This window comes from Corvus moneduloides, chromosome 5, assembly GCF_009650955.1.
Source record: "Corvus moneduloides isolate bCorMon1 chromosome 5, bCorMon1.pri, whole genome shotgun sequence".
NCBI lineage: Eukaryota > Metazoa > Chordata > Aves > Passeriformes > Corvidae > Corvus > Corvus moneduloides.
Genome location: NC_045480.1, coordinates 61,601,694 through 61,624,103, shown reverse-complemented (window position 1 = coordinate 61,624,103; position 22,410 = coordinate 61,601,694). Strand labels below are relative to the sequence as shown.

Genomic DNA, 22,410 nt, shown 5'->3' with positions numbered 1-22,410 from the left:
AGGATGTCATCCTCCTCCTGTACTGGAGCTGTTTGTACCACAGTTTGACTGTAACTGGAGCTTATTGCTTGTACAAATATGGGTAATGATGATATGTGGGGATTAATTTAAGGTAATTTTGTCAATAAGTGAAACTTCCATTTTGAGCTTTAGATTTTGTCCTGTTTGCAATCATTTAATATGCAAGGCATGAGATACTTGGCACTAATTCTTGGGGTGAGAGGGCCTAAAGTTTTTTAACATAAATCAATTTGCCAACCAGTGTGTATGTGCTAATGTGTTTTTATATTTGAGATGAATAATGTTACTTCCTATTTAAAGAACATGAAGAGTACCTTTTCTGGAGTCTTCTGTCTGTGAGTTCTGAGCTTGTGGTTTACAGGATGGGTCTGAAAAAGACAAATATATGAATATCTGCATGTCCATAAAAATCTTGTACAGGTCAGTGGGATAACATAGAATGTTCTCAGAATGGGAAATTAAGTGCCTGGTAATAGTAGCATGATGAGGACTTACTGAAATAGCAAAAATTGGTCCTACAAGACAAATGAAGAGAGCTACAGCCTTCATGCTTTCCAGATCTCGTAGAGGACAACAGTTAATGGTACAGGGGTAAGGCTTAGAAGTTTCCTTTCTGCAAGAAACATGAAAACAAAACAAGTTAGGATTTGGTATAATGACCTAGAAATGACTGATGGAAGCAATGCAGTGGCTGCCGTAACTTGTTTAGTCTGGAGACCCACAAAATTGCCATGCAGTGTCCTGTAAACTCAGATGTTACACCAGCTTAACTGGAGGACACTTCGGTCTCAGTTCTTTGACAGAGATTAAGCTGTAGGCTGCACTCACAAACTCCAGTGGGTGTTACTGACAGGCAGAGTTGTGACATTGGTTGAGTATTTAAATGCTTACAAATACTTGTGAGTATTTATCCACTCCTCTGAGATACCACCTTGTGAAAAATGCCTCTATTTTATTGAACTCTGAGGCAGTGTCTGCTTGTGGCATCTCTATGGCTGAGGTGTCTCCTGGCTGCTCCCCTCTGTGTCTGGTAGGAAGAATTAAGTGGTGAAGTTCTGCTCAGCAGGTCTCCAAGCTCAGAAGGTCTGCCCAGGCTGCTTGAAGAATGGGTGTAGTCCTGCTTTGGATGCAGTCCTGCTTCTGTGTTTTCTCAGCAATTGTCACCCAAAGTGACAATTTGGAAGATCCTTTGAGAAGGAAGATCTTTTGGAAGATCCCTCTGTTAAACATTGTTTAATGTCATCATCTTTCAGTTAATGAGGATCAAAATACTCATTAGCGGGGCATATCTAGTATGCAATCCATTTTTTCTTGCAGTTAGCTCATTCAGTCTCCAAACCACCTCTTGAATAATTATCTATTATCTCTTTGGCATTCACAGTTAGTTGTCTAAGATGTTTTCAGAGGGAAAGGCAGAATACAACAAAAGCCATTAATGAGCATACGCAAAATGCCTCACTGGGCTGGGTATGGGCAGTCAGTTCAGATCAAGGCAAGTGTTGTTAGACTGAGGGTTATGCAGGCAACTTCTCAGAAATGCAGGGAAACAATCCAATTTCATGTAAAGCCCTAAAAACTGTGTACTGTGCTTTTTGAAGGCCTGGCAAGTGACTGAGGAAAGAAGGATCTGAATGTCAGGTAGGCTTGATTTCTGTTTTTTTCTGTTCCTGGTGAGCAACACAGATCTGGGCATGTCACTTAACTGAGTTTCCTTTGTGAAAACTCCCATTTGTCATATTTGTTTTGGTGAACTAGTTTAAGAGTTATGAATGAAAAGTTCTGCATGTTGTATTTTATTTATAATTGCAGTTTTCTAATTTGGCTTGTGTCTCTGTCTGTAAAAGTTGCCTCTCCTGCCTTTGTCCAAATAATGAAAAAACAGTTGGAACAAATCTGAGTTAAGGTGACAGGACAGGGCTTTTGTATTTTCTTTTCTTAGTAGTAGCAAGCCCACAGCAGCCCACAGGAAGCACAAGTCTTGAGTAAGTATTGAATTATTAGGGAAGCCTGACCACACTGAATGAAGTGTTATATAATGCATTGTGAGATTTTTTTTTTCTTTATTTTACACTGAAATCTTAAGTGGGAAGACACTTCATTCTTGCTTTAATTTCCAAATATGTCCTAAGGAAGAGAATTCTTAAAAGCAAGCTTTTGTAACATATAAGTTTACTAGAACCATCAGAGAGGAGCAATTACACAAGAAGCTATTTTTAAAAGCAGGGAGACATCTCCCTGGGAAAATGAAGTCATTATACTCTGCAGGAGAATCTGTAGGAAAACTTAGCCAAAATGTGAATAGGAAATTTTCTTGAGTATGGTGGGGGTTTTGACCAAGAAATGAGGAATTTAACAATACTTCAACATGGGTTATTGAGCAAGCAATGCTAACTAGGAGTACTGGGTTTGCATGGCAAGGTTTTGGTGGCAGGAGGCTACAGGGCTGCCATTCTAATAGTGTCAACAGTCACTTGAAATACTCATCAATGACATGATTTTTTAGTAAAAACATAAGTGTGATACTCTTAAATTACAACTGGTACAGCACATTCCTGTTTGTAGGTCTGCTTCAGAAGCCCCTGTGAGAGCATGAGTACATTATACACGTAGAAGCTGGTTTATGTGCATACACACATACAACTAAAAGGCAGAGTTTGAGGCAGGTATCTGATCTGAGTAAAAGAAGAGATCACAATAAGAAAATAAATATTAAAGCATAAAACTATTTCACTCATTCTCTACCAGCAAATAGCAGCTAATGAGACTTTATCCCTCTGATGCTGCCAGTTTTACAGCTGCAAAAGCCATCAGGCATAAGTCCTTGATGGCTGAGTGCAAACAAATCAAAACCAAACCAAGAGTATTTCAGGACATCTTAAAACAATTTTTAAACAAACTTTTTAAAACAATTTTTAAACAAAAATTCACATTAACTTAATGTTAATTGTTTAATCTCTTACGTTTCCCTTCTACCATTTCATTCTATTTTCTACTTGTTTAGATCTGAGTTTTTACAGTTTTGGGATTCTTTTTACCAAGAGCTCTCTGTAATTTAAGATCAGATCAAGTCAAAATGAGCTGCTTTGATTTAATTTGAGGAGAGGAAAATGAGACTTACTTATTAGGCAGAATTATTTTGATATTAGTTGGTGGGTTTTGTCCTCTCCCAGAATCTGCATTTCTTTCAGGGGCTCCCTGTTTGGTACATGTTTTCACTAGCTCTACTAACACATTTCTGAAAGGCTCCTCCAAGACCAGCCAGAGTTTCTCTCTCTCTTCTCCAATATGAGAAAAAAAGGATGAATCAGGTTTTTTGGCCTTGTCTCTTGGACTAAGGTTCCTAAACTGGTATTTCAAGAGATTGTTGAAGTGTTGGGAAATTAGGTTGCACTGTGGCTTTCAGCTGGAGCAAAGTTCCAAAGGAGGTGTGTACTTTTCTTGGCTCGTTGGCCATAATGCTTTATTGTTTTGCAAGATAACTGGAAAAATAATTATCCCAGTAGTAAGATAAGGGTTGTCTTCCTCAACACAGTAACTACACAGTGTTTTCTCTTACAAAGGACACTTCTTTCTGTTCTAGACAGAAACATCTGAAATGTGTTATCCTTAAAATAGATGATACTGTATGAAAGCTTCAGCTATTTTGCAGTAAGTGGGAAAAAAAATGCAGAGGGTTAGATACAAAGCATTCTAAATTTTTAATTAATAATAAAGAAGAAACAGTACCATATCAGTAGAAGAGGTGCTCCTTCTTGGCCTGCCACTGATGTACTGGAAATCCTTGAGCCTTGCAAAATGTTGCTGCTTTTCCTGAGATGTACTTGGTGTCTGAAACAGACCCTCTCAGCAGATGCCTTCTGCTGCAAGCTTCAGTGAAGGAAGATGGTACTCTTTGGGTCTTGGTGGAACAAGGAATCCTAGGCTTCCATGGGATGAGGTGGGGGCAATGGGCTAGTGGAATTCTGCTGGATTAATTGAATCAGAAAGACAATTTAGTGCTCATGGGCTGCGGGCCAGTGGAGCTCAGTGGCTGTGTGGGAAGGACATATTTAGTTTTGTGCAGGGAGGGGAGCCAAAGGGAGCGGGTGCAAGAGTTCCTGCTGCATCAGCTGCTCCCAGAAGAGCTGAACTAAGGGATCTGCTGGGGCAGCCACACTGTGGGCCCGGGGAAAGTGGAGCACAGGGCATGCCAGTCCCTGCTAAACTGCCCACTGTTGTTTCAGTATGCTGCATATGGTGTGTGTAAGCCTGCAAAAAGGTAGAAACTCTGAATTAAATATGTAAAACCCAGTATTGGTTGGAGACTCTTGCATAACTCTGAGGAGTTTGCTATTTGGAAGCTGTTGCCATGGCTGTGTTGCCTGTCTGCCATAGCGACGGCACAGAGCGAGCTGGTGAGGAGTGTGGAAACCTCTGTGAGCCTCTGCAGCAGAGCCTTTGTGGCTTTTGGTTCTGCAAACGTTAATGAGTTTGTTCTTTATTTTTTTCTCATCTCATTATTCCATAAAATGTTCCACCTGAACTGGAATACTTTCTGGGAGGTTGTCCAGAAATAGTGGGGGGGGATGCACCAATGTAAGAGCAGAGGCACTTCCAGCTTCAAATTCCCCATTCTGCCAATATCCTCTCTTCCTAAGGAGGACACTTTACATAATGTGTTGACATGACTGAAAGAGAGGTTGAAGCAAAATGAAATGAAGTGTGTGAATGGTAAGAACTGTAATGCAAATGCTGAAAATTCAGTCACTTTAGATAATATTTTAATATGATTCTTTTTAAAGTTTCAGTTTTAGTGGCTTCTGCTCTTTTCACCCAAAAAGGTAATAGACATTGGGTGTTGATTAGACAAGATGCAGTGAGAAATGTACAAAAATTGACCATGTTTTATGTGGCCAACTATGAAGTTCATAGTTAATTTAAAAAGCAAGAAAAAAAGAGCCTGAAATCACAGCTGAGCCCTCATTCTGTAGACCAAGCAGAAAAAAACCCCTTTGACAAAAGCCCATGAGAAATTCTTTAAATCCTTTCCCCTTTTATCTCTGCTTCTCTGCCTGGAAACTAATTCATGCCTATTGGAGTTGAAATTGTGCTGGTCTGTCAGCCAGACAGTGTCTGAAAGGAGTGGGGATATGTCAGAACTTCCCGTTTGTTTTTTCTTTTGTTGTGCATGCTGAAAAGATGATTGTTTTTATCTATTCAAAACTTTGTTGAGTGCTGTGCTGTACCATCAGATTAGCTTTACTGGGTTATCAAAGATTAAGTGGCTCTCCCGTGATTTTTCAATATTCCAGATAGGGATGGACTCTCAGCTGATAGAAGAAAACTGTTCAGGTGGCTCCCCAGAAATTAGGACAAGTACACCAATGTTAATTTTAAGGTAGCTAAATATTAACTCTTTTTGTCATAAGATTTTCTGATAATGACTATTAACGTTGCCTTGAAGTTCTTAGTTCACAAAAAAACGGCCCCAGACTGTGAAGAACTGTGCAGAAACTTGAAGCAGAAATTTGTAGGTGTTTGAGGGTTATTACTGGAAAACTGTATGTGATTTGTAGGCTTTGCCTGTTTCTGTGTTTAAACAGCTTTCTTGGGACTTACAGGGAAGGGAGGAGGAAATGTTTGGGTTTTGAGGACACTGAGGGATTATACATTGTTTAGCAGAGCTGTTACATATTTATTGAATACTTCATTAAACAATATTTTCTAGCTTCACGTTTGATGACAAAATGCTTCAGTTGAGAAGATCTCTGGTTGTTTTCCTATGTCTCCAGGAGGCTTGAGCTTGACTTGGGGCCATCAGTCCTAGTGCTCCAGTCCTCAGCCAGCCCCAGTGTGCCAGGCTGTATGCTTTTTGGAAACATTTTCAGTGGCGGATTAGTAGTTCTGTTACCAGAAAGAGGTGCTGTGCCATCAAGATAAAGCATGGGGGGAAGAGGGTAGCCAAGTAGTTGCTGAGCTAAGTGAAAGGGAGGATATGCAGCAAACAATAGAGAAAGATTAAACACAGAAGAAAGAAGACAGATGAGTACAGGGCGGTGAAAAAATTTGCTGTATCTGTCTCACTGTGACAGCTGCTAAATAGACACTTTAAACAGGACACTTTAAACAAAGGAAGAAGAGCAAAACCTCAGAGAATTTTGCGTTACATTTATTCATATGCCTGTCTTGCATTGTGTTCTCTGGCAGCAAAGATCTGTGGGTCTGACAGACTGTGGGGGAGATGGAGTTAGGCTCAAAAGATACTTGTTTTTATTGGAGCTGTCAGCACCTCTGCATGCTCAGTCCAGCCAGAGGGTTCAGGTCTCTGCCCACAAGAGAGTGGTGTTGAGCCATCCACTTCCAGACCATGTACCAGGGTTCAGCTTACAGGCTTTAAAAATGTAAGGTAAATTTTGACCTTGGTGCTCATTCTGATTTACAAATAAAGTTTGACTGGTCCATCAAATATGCTTTACCCCAAAATGAAAATGCGTAAGCAAGTTGGAACTCAAGTGTTTTAGTGTAGATAAAGAAACTGTGCACCTATACTGGGTATTATATCAATGATATAATACCTAGCTATGTATCTATGCTTTTTCTCCTTTTACTACAGAGGGAAAAAAAGAGCAAAAAGAACCACAAAACAACAGGCAGATGTGAAACTGACTGCAGTCAGTGCTGATGTGTGTGTGCTGTGCAGTCCCAGGTGGTGAAGATCACAGTCTGCCAGGTGGTGTTGAGAGGGCTCTAAGCACATCCCTGGTTGCCTCTTAGCCATTAACAGCAGATCAGGGAATTTAGGGAAGTCTTGGTGTAACTTCCTTAACAAAAGGTGCATCTGAAGCCTTTGATGAGCCTGTGAAATGGTCTTCATTTAGATAACTGTATAAATTATTTAGATTCTCAAAAGATCACAGCCTGTAGCTACTCCTACTGGAAATGTTGGCAAGTACTGCTTGTCCTTTCCTACTAGAAAAAATTGATAGGGTTCATGTGGACTACAGAGGCATTTCATGGGGAGTTCAGTTTTCTTGAGAAAGGTAGAAAAACTGGTTGGAGACAGTGCTGGGAATAGGAGGGAGCTGGTGCCTCTGACCAGCTCTGTTCAGTTGTGCCACACCAAAGGAATACTGGGGGTTGGGGGGCCTTCTGTGCCTAATTTGGGGGGAGGCAGGAGAATATCAGTTGTAGCTCTTTAGGTATCTTATGATAGAGATTCTGATCAGGAAGTTTGTCCAAGTATTTTTGCATGCATACCTACTGAAAATAAACCACTGATAATTATAGTAAATACAATATATAGGTGTGTACATATTCAAATATATGTCATAACCTCTGGACTAAGTAATATTAATGCATTACTGCTTTCTTCTTTCCTCAAAAGGAAGAAAACTTGACTGCCTTCTGGAGGCTCTTTGTGCTGAATTTGGAGTGAAGTTTTTATACTCTGAAAAACAAAATTTTGGCACAGCTTTTTTGACACTAAAGGCTGCCCTCCTCAATTAGATACCAGCAATGCCTGGAGTCCTTTCGAGACTAGCAAGCATTTCTGGAGCAAAATAATAAATGCATATGAGCTGCGGCTGAGTATATTGAAACTGAGTTATCTCCCAAGAGGTTTTTAGTGAAAAATCTCAACAAAGTGTAGCTTATCATTAAATACATTTAAAAAATCACAGAGACACAAAGTTAAAACTCTTCCTATGTGACCTTTTTGGCCTGTTACTTGGCCAGTTCTGCATCTAAAAACAGGTTCCCTTGAATACAGATGTGGTTGCACAGTTTATCTTTTGCTCTAACCCAGGAGCCCCCCATCATCAGCGTTTTATTCCATACAGCACTAGTTCTGTCTAGTTGCACATCACAATTCCTTTGCTTTATTACACTTCAGCAATCTCAGCTAGTCAAAACTCTATTGTGGCTTTTTATTTCTTGTTCTACCTGCATTAAATGCTGTACTGGATGTAAATCTGCCTGTGATTTTCATGATGCCTGGGAAGACAAGAAGTGCCAGGCAGGACTCCTGTTGCCTGGATGTATGGAATGAGCCTCACTTCTGGCATGCGGGAAGTGACTCCAAATGGGGCCAAGGCTCCGGCATGGCTGCCCCTGTGCTGCTGCTATATCAGGCTTTGTCTGTGATGCAGTCAGGGTGTTAGAGACTCTCATCCTGTCTCCTGAGAGCTGCTGCTCTGGGCTGTGTCATGCTTGACCACAGTGCCTGCATAGGTTGAAATTAAATGTTTAAAAAGGAGGGAGAGAAATAAACATCTTGCCCAGCCGGGGAACATTTGAGTCCCGTTGGGGAGGAGCTATTTTAAAGCTCAGACTGAGGGATGGCTATTTTTGCCCGTCAGCCAGACAGACTCAGCTAATGGTCTATATTATTCAAACCCTTTTCTTAACCAAATTCTTAAAAAGAGGAAGGAAGAAAGAGCAGGAAGAGTCCTTAGCCAGCAAGAGGTAGACATGGCTCAAACATGAAGAGATCTTACCTGTACCCTTCTGTTCTGCAGAGATGTGCTTTATTTTTATTATTCATATGTGCATTTGCTTTAATAATGAGGCAAAGAGATGAAGTTCAGTGTGAGGATTTTAAGAGCAATTCTACTGAAAACACCTGTGTTGTACAAGCTGTACAATCTCCACGTGTGTCTCAAGAGGAGGTGGTTATTTCACTTAATCATTTCAGACACACACTGCGGCCAGAGGCTTTCACGGATGTGTAACACAGCAGGGACTACTCATTGGAGCTCATCTTCCTAATTTCTGATGTTCTTGCCTTAAAACTGCCTGTGTAGATGGAATTAAATCTTAGGGCAGGGGGAAAAACAAGTTTTATATTATGGATGGGTGCCATTTCATTGCATTTCCAACCTGACTGCCACGCGAAGCGGCTCTGCAGACATTTGGGATCACCATGAAGTAAATATAAGTGGGGAAAAAAGCCAGGTTCACTTGTGATGGGGAATCTGATGTAAAAAGCACATTGAGAATCACAAAAGAGTTTGTCAAGGCTGTTTATTTAGTATGTGCTGTGATCTTTGGTGATGTCAGAAGGGCAATGAAGCTGGTGAAGGGTCTGGAGCACAAGTCTGATGAGGAATGGCTGAGGGAGCTGAGGTTGTTTAGCCTGGAGAAGAGCAGGCTCAAGGGGAACCTTATCACTCTCTACAGCTGCCAGAAAGGAGGCTGTAGCCAGGTGGGGGTTGGTCTCTTCTCCCAGGCAACCAACAACAGGACAAGAGGACACAGCCTCAAGCTGTGCCAGGGGAGGTTTAGGTTGGAAATTAGGAAGAATTTCTTCACAAGAAAGGATGATTGGACATTGGAATGGGCTGCCCAGGGAGGTGGTGGAGTCACCATCGCTGGGGCTGTTTATGGAAAGACTGGACGTGGCACTCAGTGGACTGGTTGACGAGGTGGTGTTTGGCCATGGGTTGGACACAATGATCTCTGAGGTCTTTTCCAACCTAAATGATTCTGTGATTCTGTGACAAGCAGCAAAGCCTTTGTCCATAAAGAGACATAAGGATTGTGCAACATTGTAGTTAATGTTCCTTGTTGTTTCAGGAACAGCATGGTCTTAGCATGGAGGGTCACCCTCTCCTGTCATGGTCCTGGTTCTCCTGGTATTCCATATAGTGTGTCAGTGACTTATTTCAGCTCTAATGCTGGCTCTGTCTTGCTCAGAAATCAGCGAAACCCAAGTGTGATTTTGTAGAGCTAAACCAACCCATCCTGCTCCTGGGCCTGTCTTACCCTGCCTCCAAGCCAGCATTTCAGGGAGCTTCCCTTGCTCCTGGGAGCTTGGGGACAGCAGCTCTCAGGGCATTTTGGCTTGGCTAAGGGCAACTAGGCATTTCCCTGAAGCAGGTAGCTGCTCTTAGGATTTGCAGGGCACAGGAGGGTTTTGGTCCCCAGCTTCTGCCCTGGGTGACTGCTCCCCTCTTCCCTCAGGTTTTTCCACTTGCTGCATGCATCCTCAACTTTGTGCAACTGCCTGTTCCTCAAATAGAAATAAATACCGAGGAGGGTGTGTTATTGATGCCAGCACGAAGGTCAGGCTCCTATCAAACCTGCCATCTGCGTGTGTGATGTCTTGCAGCCTCTCACAAGACAAAGACGAGGCTGGGGGTGGGTGGGTGTAATGTCTGCAGTGTCTGCTGTTCGGCCAGCCAGGAGTTTAAAAATACCACTAGTGAATGACCTGATGGGAGCAGTTTTAGAAGGCAATCCACGCCCAGCACGTTTCAGTTTTCTGATGGGAAAGGAATTTGAAGAGATGTTTATTTCAAAACAAAATTTACTAAACAAGAAGGGAACAGGACACTGAGGGGAGATAAATATCACTGGTAGGGTGGCTGGTGGCTTTCACTGCAGTCCCAATGCCTGTTTGGGGTCATTCAGGGCACTGGATTTCTACTGCGGAGAGGGGAGCAAAGGGGCAATGAGATGGGTGAGCTGGAAGGGCAATAAGCAGGCTTCTGCCCTGCTTTCCAGGGGGTGGCAGGGACCTTCTGTCAGGAAGGGAGGAGTGAGGAGAGAGAAGCACTCTTGCTGTAAGATACCCCTCGTCTCTTGTTCCCCAGCGCCAGAAACTCAGAAGGCATTCACATGAGCTCATTTCCTCTTTAGGCAAAGGTTTGGGTTTAGAGAAAGCTTGATGTAGTTAAGCTGGTTTAAGATTTGTGTCTCATCCTCAGTGAACTCCTTGGATTTTTATAGAGATCCATCTCACATCTTTTGTGGGGGTGCCAAATTACTTTTTGAGTGAAGGCTTCTTGGATGATTCCAGATGGTCATGTCTGGTTATATACTCTCGGTATTCAAGATGTGCCTCACATAGTAAAACTTCCATTTCTATTTGTTTAATTTTCTTGTTCTTTTATTTAAAGCACTTAGTTTATTTCTTTGCCTTTGCAGAAACTCTTGGTAAATTACGCAGTACAGCTATAAAAGTGTTCCCATTGTCTTTTGCCTAAATTAAGTGATAGTAAAGGTGTAGAGCATTCTTTTGATAGGCCTTTTTTTATATGCCTGTTTTGGTATTTTTCATCAAAAGAGTTTTTGAGATCGCTTTCTTATCAAAGACTGATCAAAGTCTGATCAAAGACTGGTTTTCATTTCCAAGCACCCTTCTCCAGTGCTGTAGCAACAACTTCCTGTCTGCATGAGTTATGCTAATTTCAGTGCTGAAAAATCCAAAAATAGCTGAGGAGAGAGGAATCAAATTATAGTTTTGCCATGGGATGAGGTAGTGGGAAGGGGAAGGATGCTGTACCTTCTCCCTGTGTGGGCACGGGTGCCTTTCTCTCTGTGCTCAGAGGGAAGCAGGACCCAAACTGGGAGCAAGCAAAGCACTTGTGTGGAAGAACCATCTTTCAGAGATCTGTGTTGCGTGCTTTTCCCCAAAAATTCATCTCCTTAGATCCACAGCCATTAAAGAACAGCCTGTCAGCAGCACCCCACATTGTGTAGAGCAAGATCTCCATGGCCACCACTTCAGGATCTAACCGTTACAGAAAAGGAAAGAAAGGATAATAATTTGGAATATTTCTACACATAGAATTCTCAATAATACTATGTATTTTCTAGTTTCTTTGTTACCCCCTAAAGCCAGAAGTTTTGGCCCAAGTGTTGGTAAGCTGTGCATCACTCAGGGGTCTGCAGTGCCCAGCCCATGCCCATCTCTTGCTCCCACACATCAGCCCCTCTGTGCTGCATTTCACACCTGCATCATGGCAGCATTTCCCTGTGCTGCACTGCTGTGCTGGGATCATGGCCATTAGCCCCTTGTTGGCTGTGGGGCTGTCCTGGTACAGCACAGCGAGGGCTGGGTTTGTTAATGGAAAATTATGGGCTTTTCTGGAAAAGATCCCAAAACTGAGTGGGGTTTGATGACGCCTGTTTGAGTGCACAGTTTGCATTAATGCTCAGCCAGCTCACACTGGCTTTATTTTGGGTTTTGGTTTCATTGAAAGGAAAAAAAATGGGGAAGTGAATCAAACTGAGACCTCCCTTTATTCCATTCATTTTTCGGTTGGAGGGAATGAAAAGATTTGAGCTTACCTGCTGGAGCACATTAGTCATATGAAGAGATGATGGCTGTGGGCATGGGTGAGATTTGAACGTGGGCTGGGTAGTGAAGTCCTTAAACCCACAGTGATGATGGGATTATGGGTGAGACAGATCAGCTTTTGTGGCCTGATTTCTTCAGTAAGGAGTGCCAAGACCCTGCTGAAGGTAAAGGATGCCCTGGCACATAAGCTGGGGTGACTCTTCCAGGGATCCTCCAGCTCCCACGTGGTCGGGCAGACAAAGGAAGTCCTTTCATGGCTTTGCATTCCCATTTGGGCTGCCTCTGGAGAGGAGACTGGCGGAAGACAGAGGTGGTGATGCCACTTCCTCGTAGAAAGCCGCAGCATGTACCATGTAATTACATCTGGGCAGAGCAGGGCTGCTCCTGCAGCACAGTTACATACGTGACTGGAGCAGGCAGTGCCGGGCTTTGCAGACATGTCAGGATTCACAAGTACTAGAAACCCTCAGGAAAGCTTTTGTCAATAACTGGAGCTCTGAAGTCACTAAAAACAGTTGGAGGGGAGCTTTGCATTCCTGGTCCTGCTGTGGGACCATGCAGGTAGGGAATAGGCAGCACCTGCTCTCCACCCTGCTTCCCCAGACAGCACCTTGCTCTCATCTGTTTGCATCAGTTTGCCCTGTTTGCCTATAAAACATATTTTCACATCTTCTTGTTTGTGACTGGTTATGCAAAATCAAATTCTGTGCACAAGTGTCAATGCTTATCCAATATTCATTTCTTATGAACATTTTTTAAGATTCCTGCTTCTTATCTCCTGTGCAATATTCTTGTATGCATTCTGCACTCAGAAAAAAAGCACTGAGTAACAAGAGAGATTTCCAGCAAGAATAGTGAAGAGGAACTAGACTGAGTCAAAAGGTAGTGATGGGCATGTGCAATCACACGTATGCAACTCCTTTGAGGTGTACCATTGAATTCTGCTGGAAGTTTAACAGAGTGTGAATACACTTGCCCAGCAGAATTAGGCTGTTGTGTAAGACTCCATCAGTCATTTACAGCTGCTCATTTAAGGTGATTGGTACAATATTACGAAGAACAACTAGGGGAGAAGAAAAAGCTTTATTCATCAACAGGTCAAACAAGGAAGAGTGTTAAAGTCATCATGGTGTTGACAGTGAACACTTGATCCAGCCTTATAACTGGTATCTGAATTGGGTGAACTGATTACTGGGGGAATAAGTTGAAGATCTCATAAATGTAGGTCTTAAAAGCAGTCAGCTTCAATTCCTACTGCAGTCCCTGTGAAAGTGGAGCAGGAATGCAGACCCCTGCCTCAGGATCAGAGGTGGGTGCTGTCAGGTGCTGTGGTGATGTTCCTGAGCTCTGTTTTTGGGTGCTGGAAGTCAGCTGTGCACAGCTTCACATCAGCCCCAACACCTCTGTGCTTTAAGAGGACGTCAGAAGGGAAAGACTCCCTGCCCTTACCCACCCACACCTACAGAGCATTTTGGCTGCTGGCTGAGTGCTCATACAGGCTTGTCACCAACAATCCCATGTATTATTTTCAGGAAAATAACTTCCAGTAAGCAACTGCGGATTTTTCTTTGTTGCTCTGATATTCAGAACACTGCTATAATGCTCAAGCTTGGCCTACCCCTCCCCCCAGTATTTAACCACCCTTTTTAGAACTACAGAAAACCAAGAAACATCTCCTTGGATTTAATACTTGTTTCTTGCTGAAAAGTGGTTTATCATAAGCATGTAGATTCCTGTATAATGTAGAGTAGCTTCTGTGGGATTTTTATTTTTTCTATGACATAGACCCTTGTGCAATATGGAATATTGTGAAAGATGTGGGTACAGCACTCACATAATAATAGTTAATAGAAAGTTAGATTGTGAACCAAATGAAAGTCACTGAATGTGTGATGTGGTGTGCTTTTATTTTCTGTGGTTGTATTGGGTTGAGACTTCTCTGGTTTTGTGAGTTGTTTGGCATTGCTTGGGTTTTGGTACTGGGGAGTTTGGGGGTTTTATTGGGGGGTTTGGTTTTTTTTTTTGGTTCCTTCTAGTATTTTTTTAGTGTTATCAGGATTTTGAGGATTCAAATGTCCTTTGGAGGTATGAGCCAAATTGCTGCCAGTCTCTTGGTCAGAGCTGCATTAATGGTGTCTGTCCAGTTTTCCAGGCTCCCAGGGGACTGTGGTAATGCTTCCTGTCCAGCTACACTGAGCAGCAATAAATTTAGCCCAAGTGAGCCATAATGACAGTACAGGAATCAGAGGAGTGCTGACCACTCTCTAGGAGGGTCTGGCACTCCATACAGACATCTTCATCCCTTGAGCTGCCAGCCCTGCCCTGACCTCACTGCCCACTCTGGGCAGCCTGTGCCTCCGCATTACCCGTTTGCACTCATGCAGTGCCTGTTTCGTACAATCATTTCCATCAGCCATTTCCTCCTGATGTTTTTTTCCCCTCCAACAAAAAATCAGGGTGCTGTGACTCAGGACACAGACATGGACCTGACCCACACACACAGCACAGCTGCTCCTATGTCACCCTGAGGAGCTCACTGATGTGATCACTGCTGTATTTTCCTTCTTGAGAGCACTGATGCTGCACGGCTTTCCAGATCTCTGCAATTCCAGCTGGAGTGGGAGCGAGCACAGGGTGAAAGGTGCAGAGAGCTTTTCACGTTAAGGCTGTGTTATTGTTCCACTTCCACCTTGTGATCTACAAATACTTATTGCTCTCACCTCCCAAGGGGCTGAATTGTGAGCAGGAAGCGATTGTGAAAGATACTGTACTCTGAATGAGATGTTAGGAGCTGTAATTACTCACTGGTGTCTCTAAGATTACTGCTGTCAGTGCTGAGCTATTGACAGCCCCATGGCACTGGAGCTACCTGGTAGCTGTGCCAGCGTTGTCAAAACCAGTCCCTGCTGTGAGGCAGAGCTGAGCATCTGCCCCTGCCCTTATTTTGACCGAGGGCAGCAAGATGCACTATTGCCTGTGTGCAGGAAGATGTGTTGGATCTGACAGTGACCAGGCAGAAATGAGACATCCTTATCCACATCTGATGAAGTCACAGCCTCAAATGAGTGAATTCAGCCAAGCTGACTGATAAATATGGATTTATAGGACCTGACAATCCAGTCACACACATCTGGCAGGGATGACACAAGGTACCTGTCCAGCCATGAGCTCCAGCTGCAGCCGGCACGATGTGGATAGCAGTTATTGCTCCATGCATTTTGCTTCGGCAAAAGTGGCACAGAGCAGGTACAACACCTGTGAGCCTTCATTCCAACAGACCATAGGGGCGATGTGCTGGTGTCGCTGGAGCCCACTGCTCAGAGTGGGATGGTAGAAAAATGCTAGAAATAGAAGTGAGGGGAGTGTGGGGCTGGCATAGGAGGCGGGGAGTGAGGGATTTTGGGAGTTTGCCTTTCATGTGTTTTGAGAAAGGGCATGGTGCTTCTTCTTGTTGGTAGGATAAGGTCGGCACCTCCCTTCGACAGTGTCACAGAGACTTCAAACAGCCTGTGATGCCTGAAGTAGGGCAAATGACTGGCGCCTTAAAAGTGCCTGTTTTCTCTGACTGCGAAGGAAACTCTATGGTGAATATGGAAGGGTGGGTTAATGATCCTACCCCTGTGCTGTCAGGAGGCCAGGGGAGAGGGCTGTCGGTCCTGTGCAGAGGTCTAGCATTAGCAGGTGCCCTGTGTGTGTCTGTAATTCAGGGCCCCATGACTCAGGCTCCTATGAGATGTTTTTTACCAGCAAGAAGTAGCATTTTTTAGAGGCTTAGCAGAAACCAAACTTGTGCATGCCTCCATGCTGTGACAAACGCACTGGTAATTCCTTATCACAGCATTTGTAGCTTTGAGGCTTGCTCCCAGAAGGAGTTGGAATATCAGTGCTGCTTTTCAAACACCTAAAATGTCACCATTAGCTACTGGGTTCTGTGTCACGTTAATGCTGTGAAACACAGACAATATTTATTCAGGTAGCAAAATGAAACTGCATTATAACACCTGTCACCAGACAGTGTAGGGCAAAGGGATTTGGATTTGGATCTGACTGCAAGGTAGGAGCTGGTGTTGAATGCTGAGGACATGTGCCTTGGGTCCTGCCCTCATCCTAGTCTCCCTTGCTCCAGTTCATTCGTTGATTCTTTTCCTTTTGATGCTGCTGTCAAAACCCATAGGTCTATTCAGGAGAGAAGTGCATCAGCAACATTAATACTATTAAAATACCCTGGACTGGAAAAAAAGAGAGGGAATGATGGTTTTTTGAACAATATCACTTTCTTGAGTTTTTGATGCTGAGCTGTCTCGATCAGTGGGGGAGAGCAGCTGTTACATTCCTTCTCCACCAGCTGGTTCTCTGCAATGCCAGCTTTACTCTTGGCTTTGGCGTCTCTTATCCCTCCTGCTGTCTGCACTCATTTATTTCTTCTGTTCTCATGAACACCACACAGTCCAAATTGTCAAACAGAGAAGTGATATTCCTGCATCTTCTTACCAGCCCTGCCAGTCTTCTCATTTCTCACTTGGCCACCTCCTCCCTGGTAGTCTGATGGTGCCAGGTTTCCCCCATCTTCCTTCCAGAGACTGAGCATCTCGGTAGGGTAGGACTTGGGGAAATGCCCAGTGGCATTTAAAGCACCCATCAGACAGCTGCTGCTCCCACCCTCAGTCCATTTCTCACCTCTGATGTAACAACAAAAATAATAATTAATAATTTTTTTCTTCATAGGGTTAATTTAAGGTTACAGTATGTGGGCTGGGGTTTCCTTTCCTTGCAAAACACAGGCAGATCTGCTTGGGCAGTCTGGCTAATGCTGTAGGATGATCTCTGGAAGGGATTCGGGGGACAGGCCTTGTTGTTTGACCCAGGGCTATTGGAGATTACAGGGACGAGGGTCAGGCTGGGGTGCTGGCAGTGAGCATTGTTGGGTGTGCTGGTGCTGTGGGTATTTCAGGGCCACTGGAAAGGAGGGAAGTGACATTTGGGTGGTGGCTGGTGGGGTAATGGGTGACCTGTGTTATAAAAGAACTGGGCATGTAGAGCTTGGTGTTTATCTCCTTCTTGCACCACAGCACCTGCACATGAGGCAGCACCAGATCTTTGGGGGCTGAGTTAAATGCAGGTTTGACATTACAAAAAAAAAAAATACAACAAAACATGGTTGTTGTTGGAGGTGCCTAAAAAAGGTTGGCAACATGAACTCATATCTGGCGGGGGACAGGGGTATAATTTTGTCTCAGGTCAAAGGGAAAATACATCCCACGATAACTGCAGCAGGGATCAGGTAGGGAAGAAGAGGGAAAACATCTGTTGAAGGTATGGGCATGAGAGTGAGTGGCTTGATGGTGACCATCTCGAGGCCAAGGGGCTGTGGGGAAAATAGTGGGGCCGAGTTACACTGGGGCTTCCGTGCATGGGGGGCAGGAGGAAGGAGAAAAAATGATGCTCATGACATTCGGCACCTTGCAGTCCTCACAGGGCAGACACACCTGGACTGTGGGCTGGTAAGGAAGGGGGGGGAAACAGCAGGAGATTGTGAGGATGAAATTAAACCCAGCAGCAGACTGACGTGTCTGGTTTCACAAGATGCTCTGTCCAGCACGAGGCATTCCCTCTGGATGCTGTTTTCCATAGCCTGGGCAAATTCAGACAACCTGCAGTTTACAGAGCCCTGTCTCAATCCTGACCCTGCCCAAGTTTCCTTCAGTCATTTATTTCGCAGTGCCAGCATCTCCTGTGAATGCCTGCAAAGCCGCAGCCCTGTCCACGTCCCCATGGCACATATTGTGGCCTGAGTTTTCCAGAGCAGAGGTTTCATCCTCTCCCTGTCCAGCAGCTGGAAGGAGCACTGGAATGCTACACTCAGTGCAGAGTGTGGGATGCTCCCTATACATCTCCATTTAGTATTTCCCTGCTCCCTGGCACGAGTGCCTGTGTGGGCATGAAAATAAGACAAGCCCTCTCTTTCTAGCGTGGTTTTGTGCTCCTGCCTCAAGGTACAGGGCAAGGCTGAGACCTGGCAGGGAAATGGTCCCCTGTGGGTTTCAGCACCCTGGCCCATGGCACAGGGCAAACACTGCTCCCAAGTGCATGGGTTAGGAGGATGTCATCCATGGGATAGGGTCCAGCGCTCGGCGTGGGTGACGCCGTAGTTGTTTGTGTGTGTCACAGCGGGAAGTATGTGAATGGGATAGATTTAGCTGTCAAAACAGACGGCCAGAGCAGTCCGTCATTAACTGCCAGCCCATCTCGTCATCCTGCAACCACAAGGAGCTTTTTTAGGGCCAGCGTCCTGGCGGAGGCCAGAGGAAGCGTGGGAGGCCAGTTCCCGGTGACACCTCCAGGCACAGCAGCGCTGCCCGGCGGTGCCATTGGCTGCCCCCGGCCCGGGGCTGGTACTGGCCAGCGGTTAAATGCCTGCCCAGCCACCCGGGGACACACAGCCTGGAGCATCCCAACACGGGCAGCCAGCTCATCCCATCCCCAGCAGAGGAGACACGGGCTTGCATCGCACCTTAAGGTAAAGGGTTTGGTTTCTTTGGATTGATCTGGCATTGCCTGGAGTGAAAATGGTGACGTTTGGGAACAGGGGTTGTAGATTTCCTCACAAGTTTTGGCTGAAAGCAGGATACTTGTCAGCTGCGATTCAGGTGTTGCTTTGTCAGGGAAGAAATCAGGAGCGTGCTTGTTCCATCGTGTTTTGGGTGCAGGGTGATGTTCAGTATGGTCAGTGTGTCCCATGGGGATAAGGTGCTGGGCTGGTTAAAGAAAATGCTTGGAAAATGAGAGCAGAGCTGGAGGAAAGCCCCCACTACTTTATCCGCCTGCCAGGCAGCAGTGCTGCTGGAGTGCCGACCCAGCGGGCTCTGGCGGTGCAGCTCTCCATGGGGTTATCTCTTTGGGATGCTCCACTTTGGAATGGTGTAAGATTTTTTCTGGCTGTGGGGACCACTCCAGGTGGGAGGTACAGCTCTGCAGCCCGTGTTCTCACAGTGCTACCCATCTGAGGTGCAGGCTCCTGTCACAAGCACTGAGCTCAGCTGGGTGGTGACATTACTATGGGAACAGGAAATTCAAGAGAGCTTTCCTGCTATTTAGTGATGTTTAGACAAAAAATCTGCCAGCGCATGGCTAGGTACTTCAAATCCCAAATTAAAGGGAGGTTTCTGCACAGGAGGTGACAGGAGGAGGCACAAGGACAAGTCCCTGGCTGTTTGATGACACGCCAGGCTGAGCGCTGTGCCAGGATGGCAAGGCTGTATCATTTGGGAGGGCTTTTTGGGGCCAAGTTCCAGCCAGAGGCACATGCAAATGCTTTGCTCTAGTGTGCAAATATTTCATTCCTTGTTGCAGCCCCAGGGACCACAACTGACATGAGGGCTGCATTCCTGGTGCTGCTTCTCTGGGCCATGGCCTGTGCTCACCCCGTAAGTAACCCTGGATTGACACTCCCACCCCAAACCTGTTCGTTTTGCCCAGCCAAGGCACACTGACCACTGATCAAATGTCTCCTGGATGTGTTTAGGTGCCTGGCCATGAACCCACCCACTCCAGCGCCCTGCAGGAGGTAAGCCACAGGTGCCCCTGTCCCACAGGTAGCAGCCCCTCAGGGAGCAAGTCTGGGAGGGGGAACCAGCCCTGGGCAGGCAACCTTGGACCAGGAGCCTGGGAGGGATCTGCTGCTTCTGTGGGTCTTTGAGCTTTGTCTCTCTGCTCAGTCTTTTCAAGCTAGGTTGGCTTCGCTGTGTTTTGATTTGCCTCCCTGAGCACGTTCCCAGTTCACCTGACACCTTCTGCTGTGTTGGCCCTGTGAAAGGAGTTTCTGTGCTCTGAACTATCCCAGTTTGGGGTTTTCTGGGCTGCCCTTTTGTTGGTGGCTACGATTTTATTTTGTATCAGCAGAATTAATTGAAGGGTTGAGATGCAAGAAATAAAAAAGGCTTGAGCTCTTGCATGGCTTGGGAGTGAGGTCCTGCAGCAGCAGCAGCAGTAAGTGTGCTCTGGTTGGTGTTTAATAAACCAAGGCACTGTGTCATGTTTTGCCTCCAGGATACCGCAAATGAAGATTATATCAGCAAGCTGGGCAACCACCTGGATGGAGGAGATGGCATTCATCCTCCTGCCAGTCCGGAGCCAGCCGAAAATGCTCTTGCCAGGGACCTGACGGGTGGGAATGCCGTGAATGAGGAGATGGGTGAGCTCAGTGGCCAAGACATGGGAGGCCGAGTTGGGCAGGCTCAGCATGTGAACCAGGTGGACCACAAGGACATGGGCGCCCACAATGGGAATGACCTTGGTTTCCTGGTGAGTGAGTGAGTGGAGTGTTTTGTTCTGCCAGGAAAGCCTCCCTGGCCCCAAACCTGGCATTGGTCAAGGTTGTGCTTGGCTTAGCATTCATCTCTGTTTGTCACCTCCACAGGAGGCGGATGCACGTGACACTGATGATGGTGACAACGGAGACCACTATGGCACCAGAGCCAACGGATTTCCCTCCCACGGCGACAGGTTCCTGGACGAGGAGGATGACAGTGGGGATGACACCTTTGATGCCAACGGGGAAGAGGAGAGGGGCGAGGGCCCTACCTACGTGGCTGGTGCCGATGGGGCAGGAGAACACGAGCACGATGCTGGCCGTGGGGATGCCGGGGCTGGCAGGGGGCACGGCGACAGCAGCAGCAGCAGCAGCAGCAGCAGCGAGAGTATCGGGGCAGACCACCGGCGCTACAGGAACTACGGCTTTGGGCGCACCCACAGGCACGGAGGGGCCAGCAGCAGCAGCCAGGAGGAGGAGAGCTATGACTTCCAGGATGAAGCCATGCAGGGGGATGACCCCTCTGTCTTTGACGGTCCAGGCAGCAGCTACAGGATGCGCCATGCTGGTCCCCGTGCCCTGGGGAACAGCTGGGAGAGTGCCCAGGGGGCTGGCTCCCACCGCTGGGAGGAGGGTGACAGCAGGTCCCCCGAGGTGGAGGATGGTGACTCTGGAGAAGACAGCCCCTCTGTGGAGGACAACAGTCAGTCAGAAGAGCCTGTTGACAGCCAGTCAGAGGAGAAAAGCTCCAGCCGCTCCAGGGAGGATGGGGATGTGGATGGAGAGGACAGCCCCTCCAGGGAGAAAGAGGACAGTGAGTCCAGGGAGGGCACTGATGAGCAGTCAGATGAAGAGCCAGGGGAGTCCCCGGAGGTGGTGAGAACCTTGAATGAGCACAGCAGCAGCTGGACCTGGGAAGGGCAGGAGGACTGGGATTCTGCTGAGGACAGGAGTGTGCTGTCCACACCTGACAGTGAGTCCAGGGAAGAAGAGGGTGAACCAAGCAGGTACAGGGAAGATGATGATGACCAGAGCCAGTCCACAGAGGACACTGTGGAGGAATCAGAGGAGGATGAGAATGACTCTGTGCCGACCACATCGGCCGAGAGCCCTGAGTCCCCAGAGGATGACAGCAGCCCAGAGGACAACACAGGTGAGGACAGCAGGTCCACAGAGAGTGACAACAGTGAGTCCCAGGAGGACGATGATGATGTGGAGAGCCACTCCCAGGAGGATGCCACCCGCGAGTCCAGCAGCCATGGGGACGACAGCTCCCAGCAGAGCCTGGAGAGCGGGGGCCGCAAGCGGCGGCTGGGCGCCCTCCGCCACAGACCTGCTGCTGACTATGATGACAATGACTGCCAGGACGGGTACTGACCCGTGCCCCATGGCCTCAGTGGCATGGGGGATGTGGGGGGAGGAGGGGTTAATTTATTTGTCATATAGCCTGGTTGACTTCTTCTCAAGAAGATGCTGTGGTTAAAATGGAGTCGGGTTCGCCAGGGCTAGGCCTGGGCACGCTACACAGGGAGTGAAGGGGTAGGTGTTGCCAGGCACAGGGAGAACGCTGAACCACAGCGAGAAAAGGCATTTTCTGTATCAAACTGGAGAGCAGCTGAGAGCTGTGAGTGCCAGCAGGGTGATGCTGCCCACTTGCCCCAGGGGCACAGTGGTGGCTTGGCACTTCTGGGCATGCTGGGCAGAAAGGTCCCTGTGTTCACCCCTTGTATTTACCTACCACTGCCCCAAACATACCTGCCCAGACTCCAGCTGGAGCTTTCCATTAACTCCATGTCCCGCACATAACAAGGAAAAGCTACAGCTGGTGTGCACACGTGGTGCATGGGTGCAGCAGGGTGTGAAGTACCACTTCAGGATGGGATGTATGTAATATTTTTAATATTTTGTAAGAAATGTACAGAAAACATTATACTGTATCCTTTTTGCACTTGTATTTCAAAGCTGAGATGTACCCTGTTGATTTCTTTAATCACCATTAAAGCCTCCAAACTCGACTGAA

At 46.3% G+C, this 22,410-nt stretch overlaps 2 protein-coding genes across 6 annotated transcripts in view; one reads left to right on the top strand and one right to left on the bottom strand.

Annotated features, from left to right (window-relative positions):
• SPARCL1 (SPARC like 1) overlaps positions 1–4,217 on the bottom strand; it is a 13,221-nt gene extending 9,004 nt beyond the window's left edge. The window contains exons 1-3 of one of the 3 annotated variants that reach the window (XM_032109933.1): positions 3,748–4,217; positions 517–634; positions 336–389 (exon numbers count right to left, since the gene is read on the bottom strand). In XM_032109933.1, the coding sequence (XP_031965824.1) occupies positions 336–389; positions 517–570 (108 nt within the window). In that variant the 5' untranslated portion in view covers positions 571–634; positions 3,748–4,217. Of the gene's footprint in view, positions 1–335; positions 390–516; positions 635–3,139; positions 3,353–3,747 lie in introns of those variants that run through there. The other 2 variants (XM_032109935.1, XM_032109934.1) reach the window with 2 other exon arrangements.
• LOC116444497 (dentin matrix acidic phosphoprotein 1-like) lies at positions 1,494–22,410 on the top strand. Of its 3 annotated transcripts, XM_032109939.1 has the most exons (6): positions 1,494–1,659; positions 18,350–18,599; positions 19,433–19,506; positions 19,605–19,646; positions 20,129–20,383; positions 20,499–22,410. In XM_032109939.1, exons 3-6 carry the CDS (start codon positions 19,453–19,455, stop codon positions 21,765–21,767), a joined length of 1,620 nt encoding a protein of 539 aa, XP_031965830.1. In that variant the 5' UTR covers positions 1,494–1,659; positions 18,350–18,599; positions 19,433–19,452; the 3' UTR covers positions 21,768–22,410. The 3 variants fall into 3 exon arrangements, with proteins under 3 accessions (XP_031965830.1, XP_031965827.1, XP_031965829.1); XM_032109936.1 differs by lacking the exon at positions 18,350–18,599; XM_032109938.1 differs by lacking the exon at positions 1,494–1,659 and having other exon boundaries at positions 15,499–18,599.

Bases quoted from the DNA above. Each gene is read 5' to 3' on its own strand.
- LOC116444497 (XM_032109936.1), top strand. The intron at 19,647-20,128 runs GTAAGCCACAGG...TTTTGCCTCCAG, and splicing joins ACTCCAGCGCCCTGCAGGAG to GATACCGCAAATGAAGATTA. The intron at 20,384-20,498 runs GTGAGTGAGTGA...TCACCTCCACAG, and splicing joins GGAATGACCTTGGTTTCCTG to GAGGCGGATGCACGTGACAC.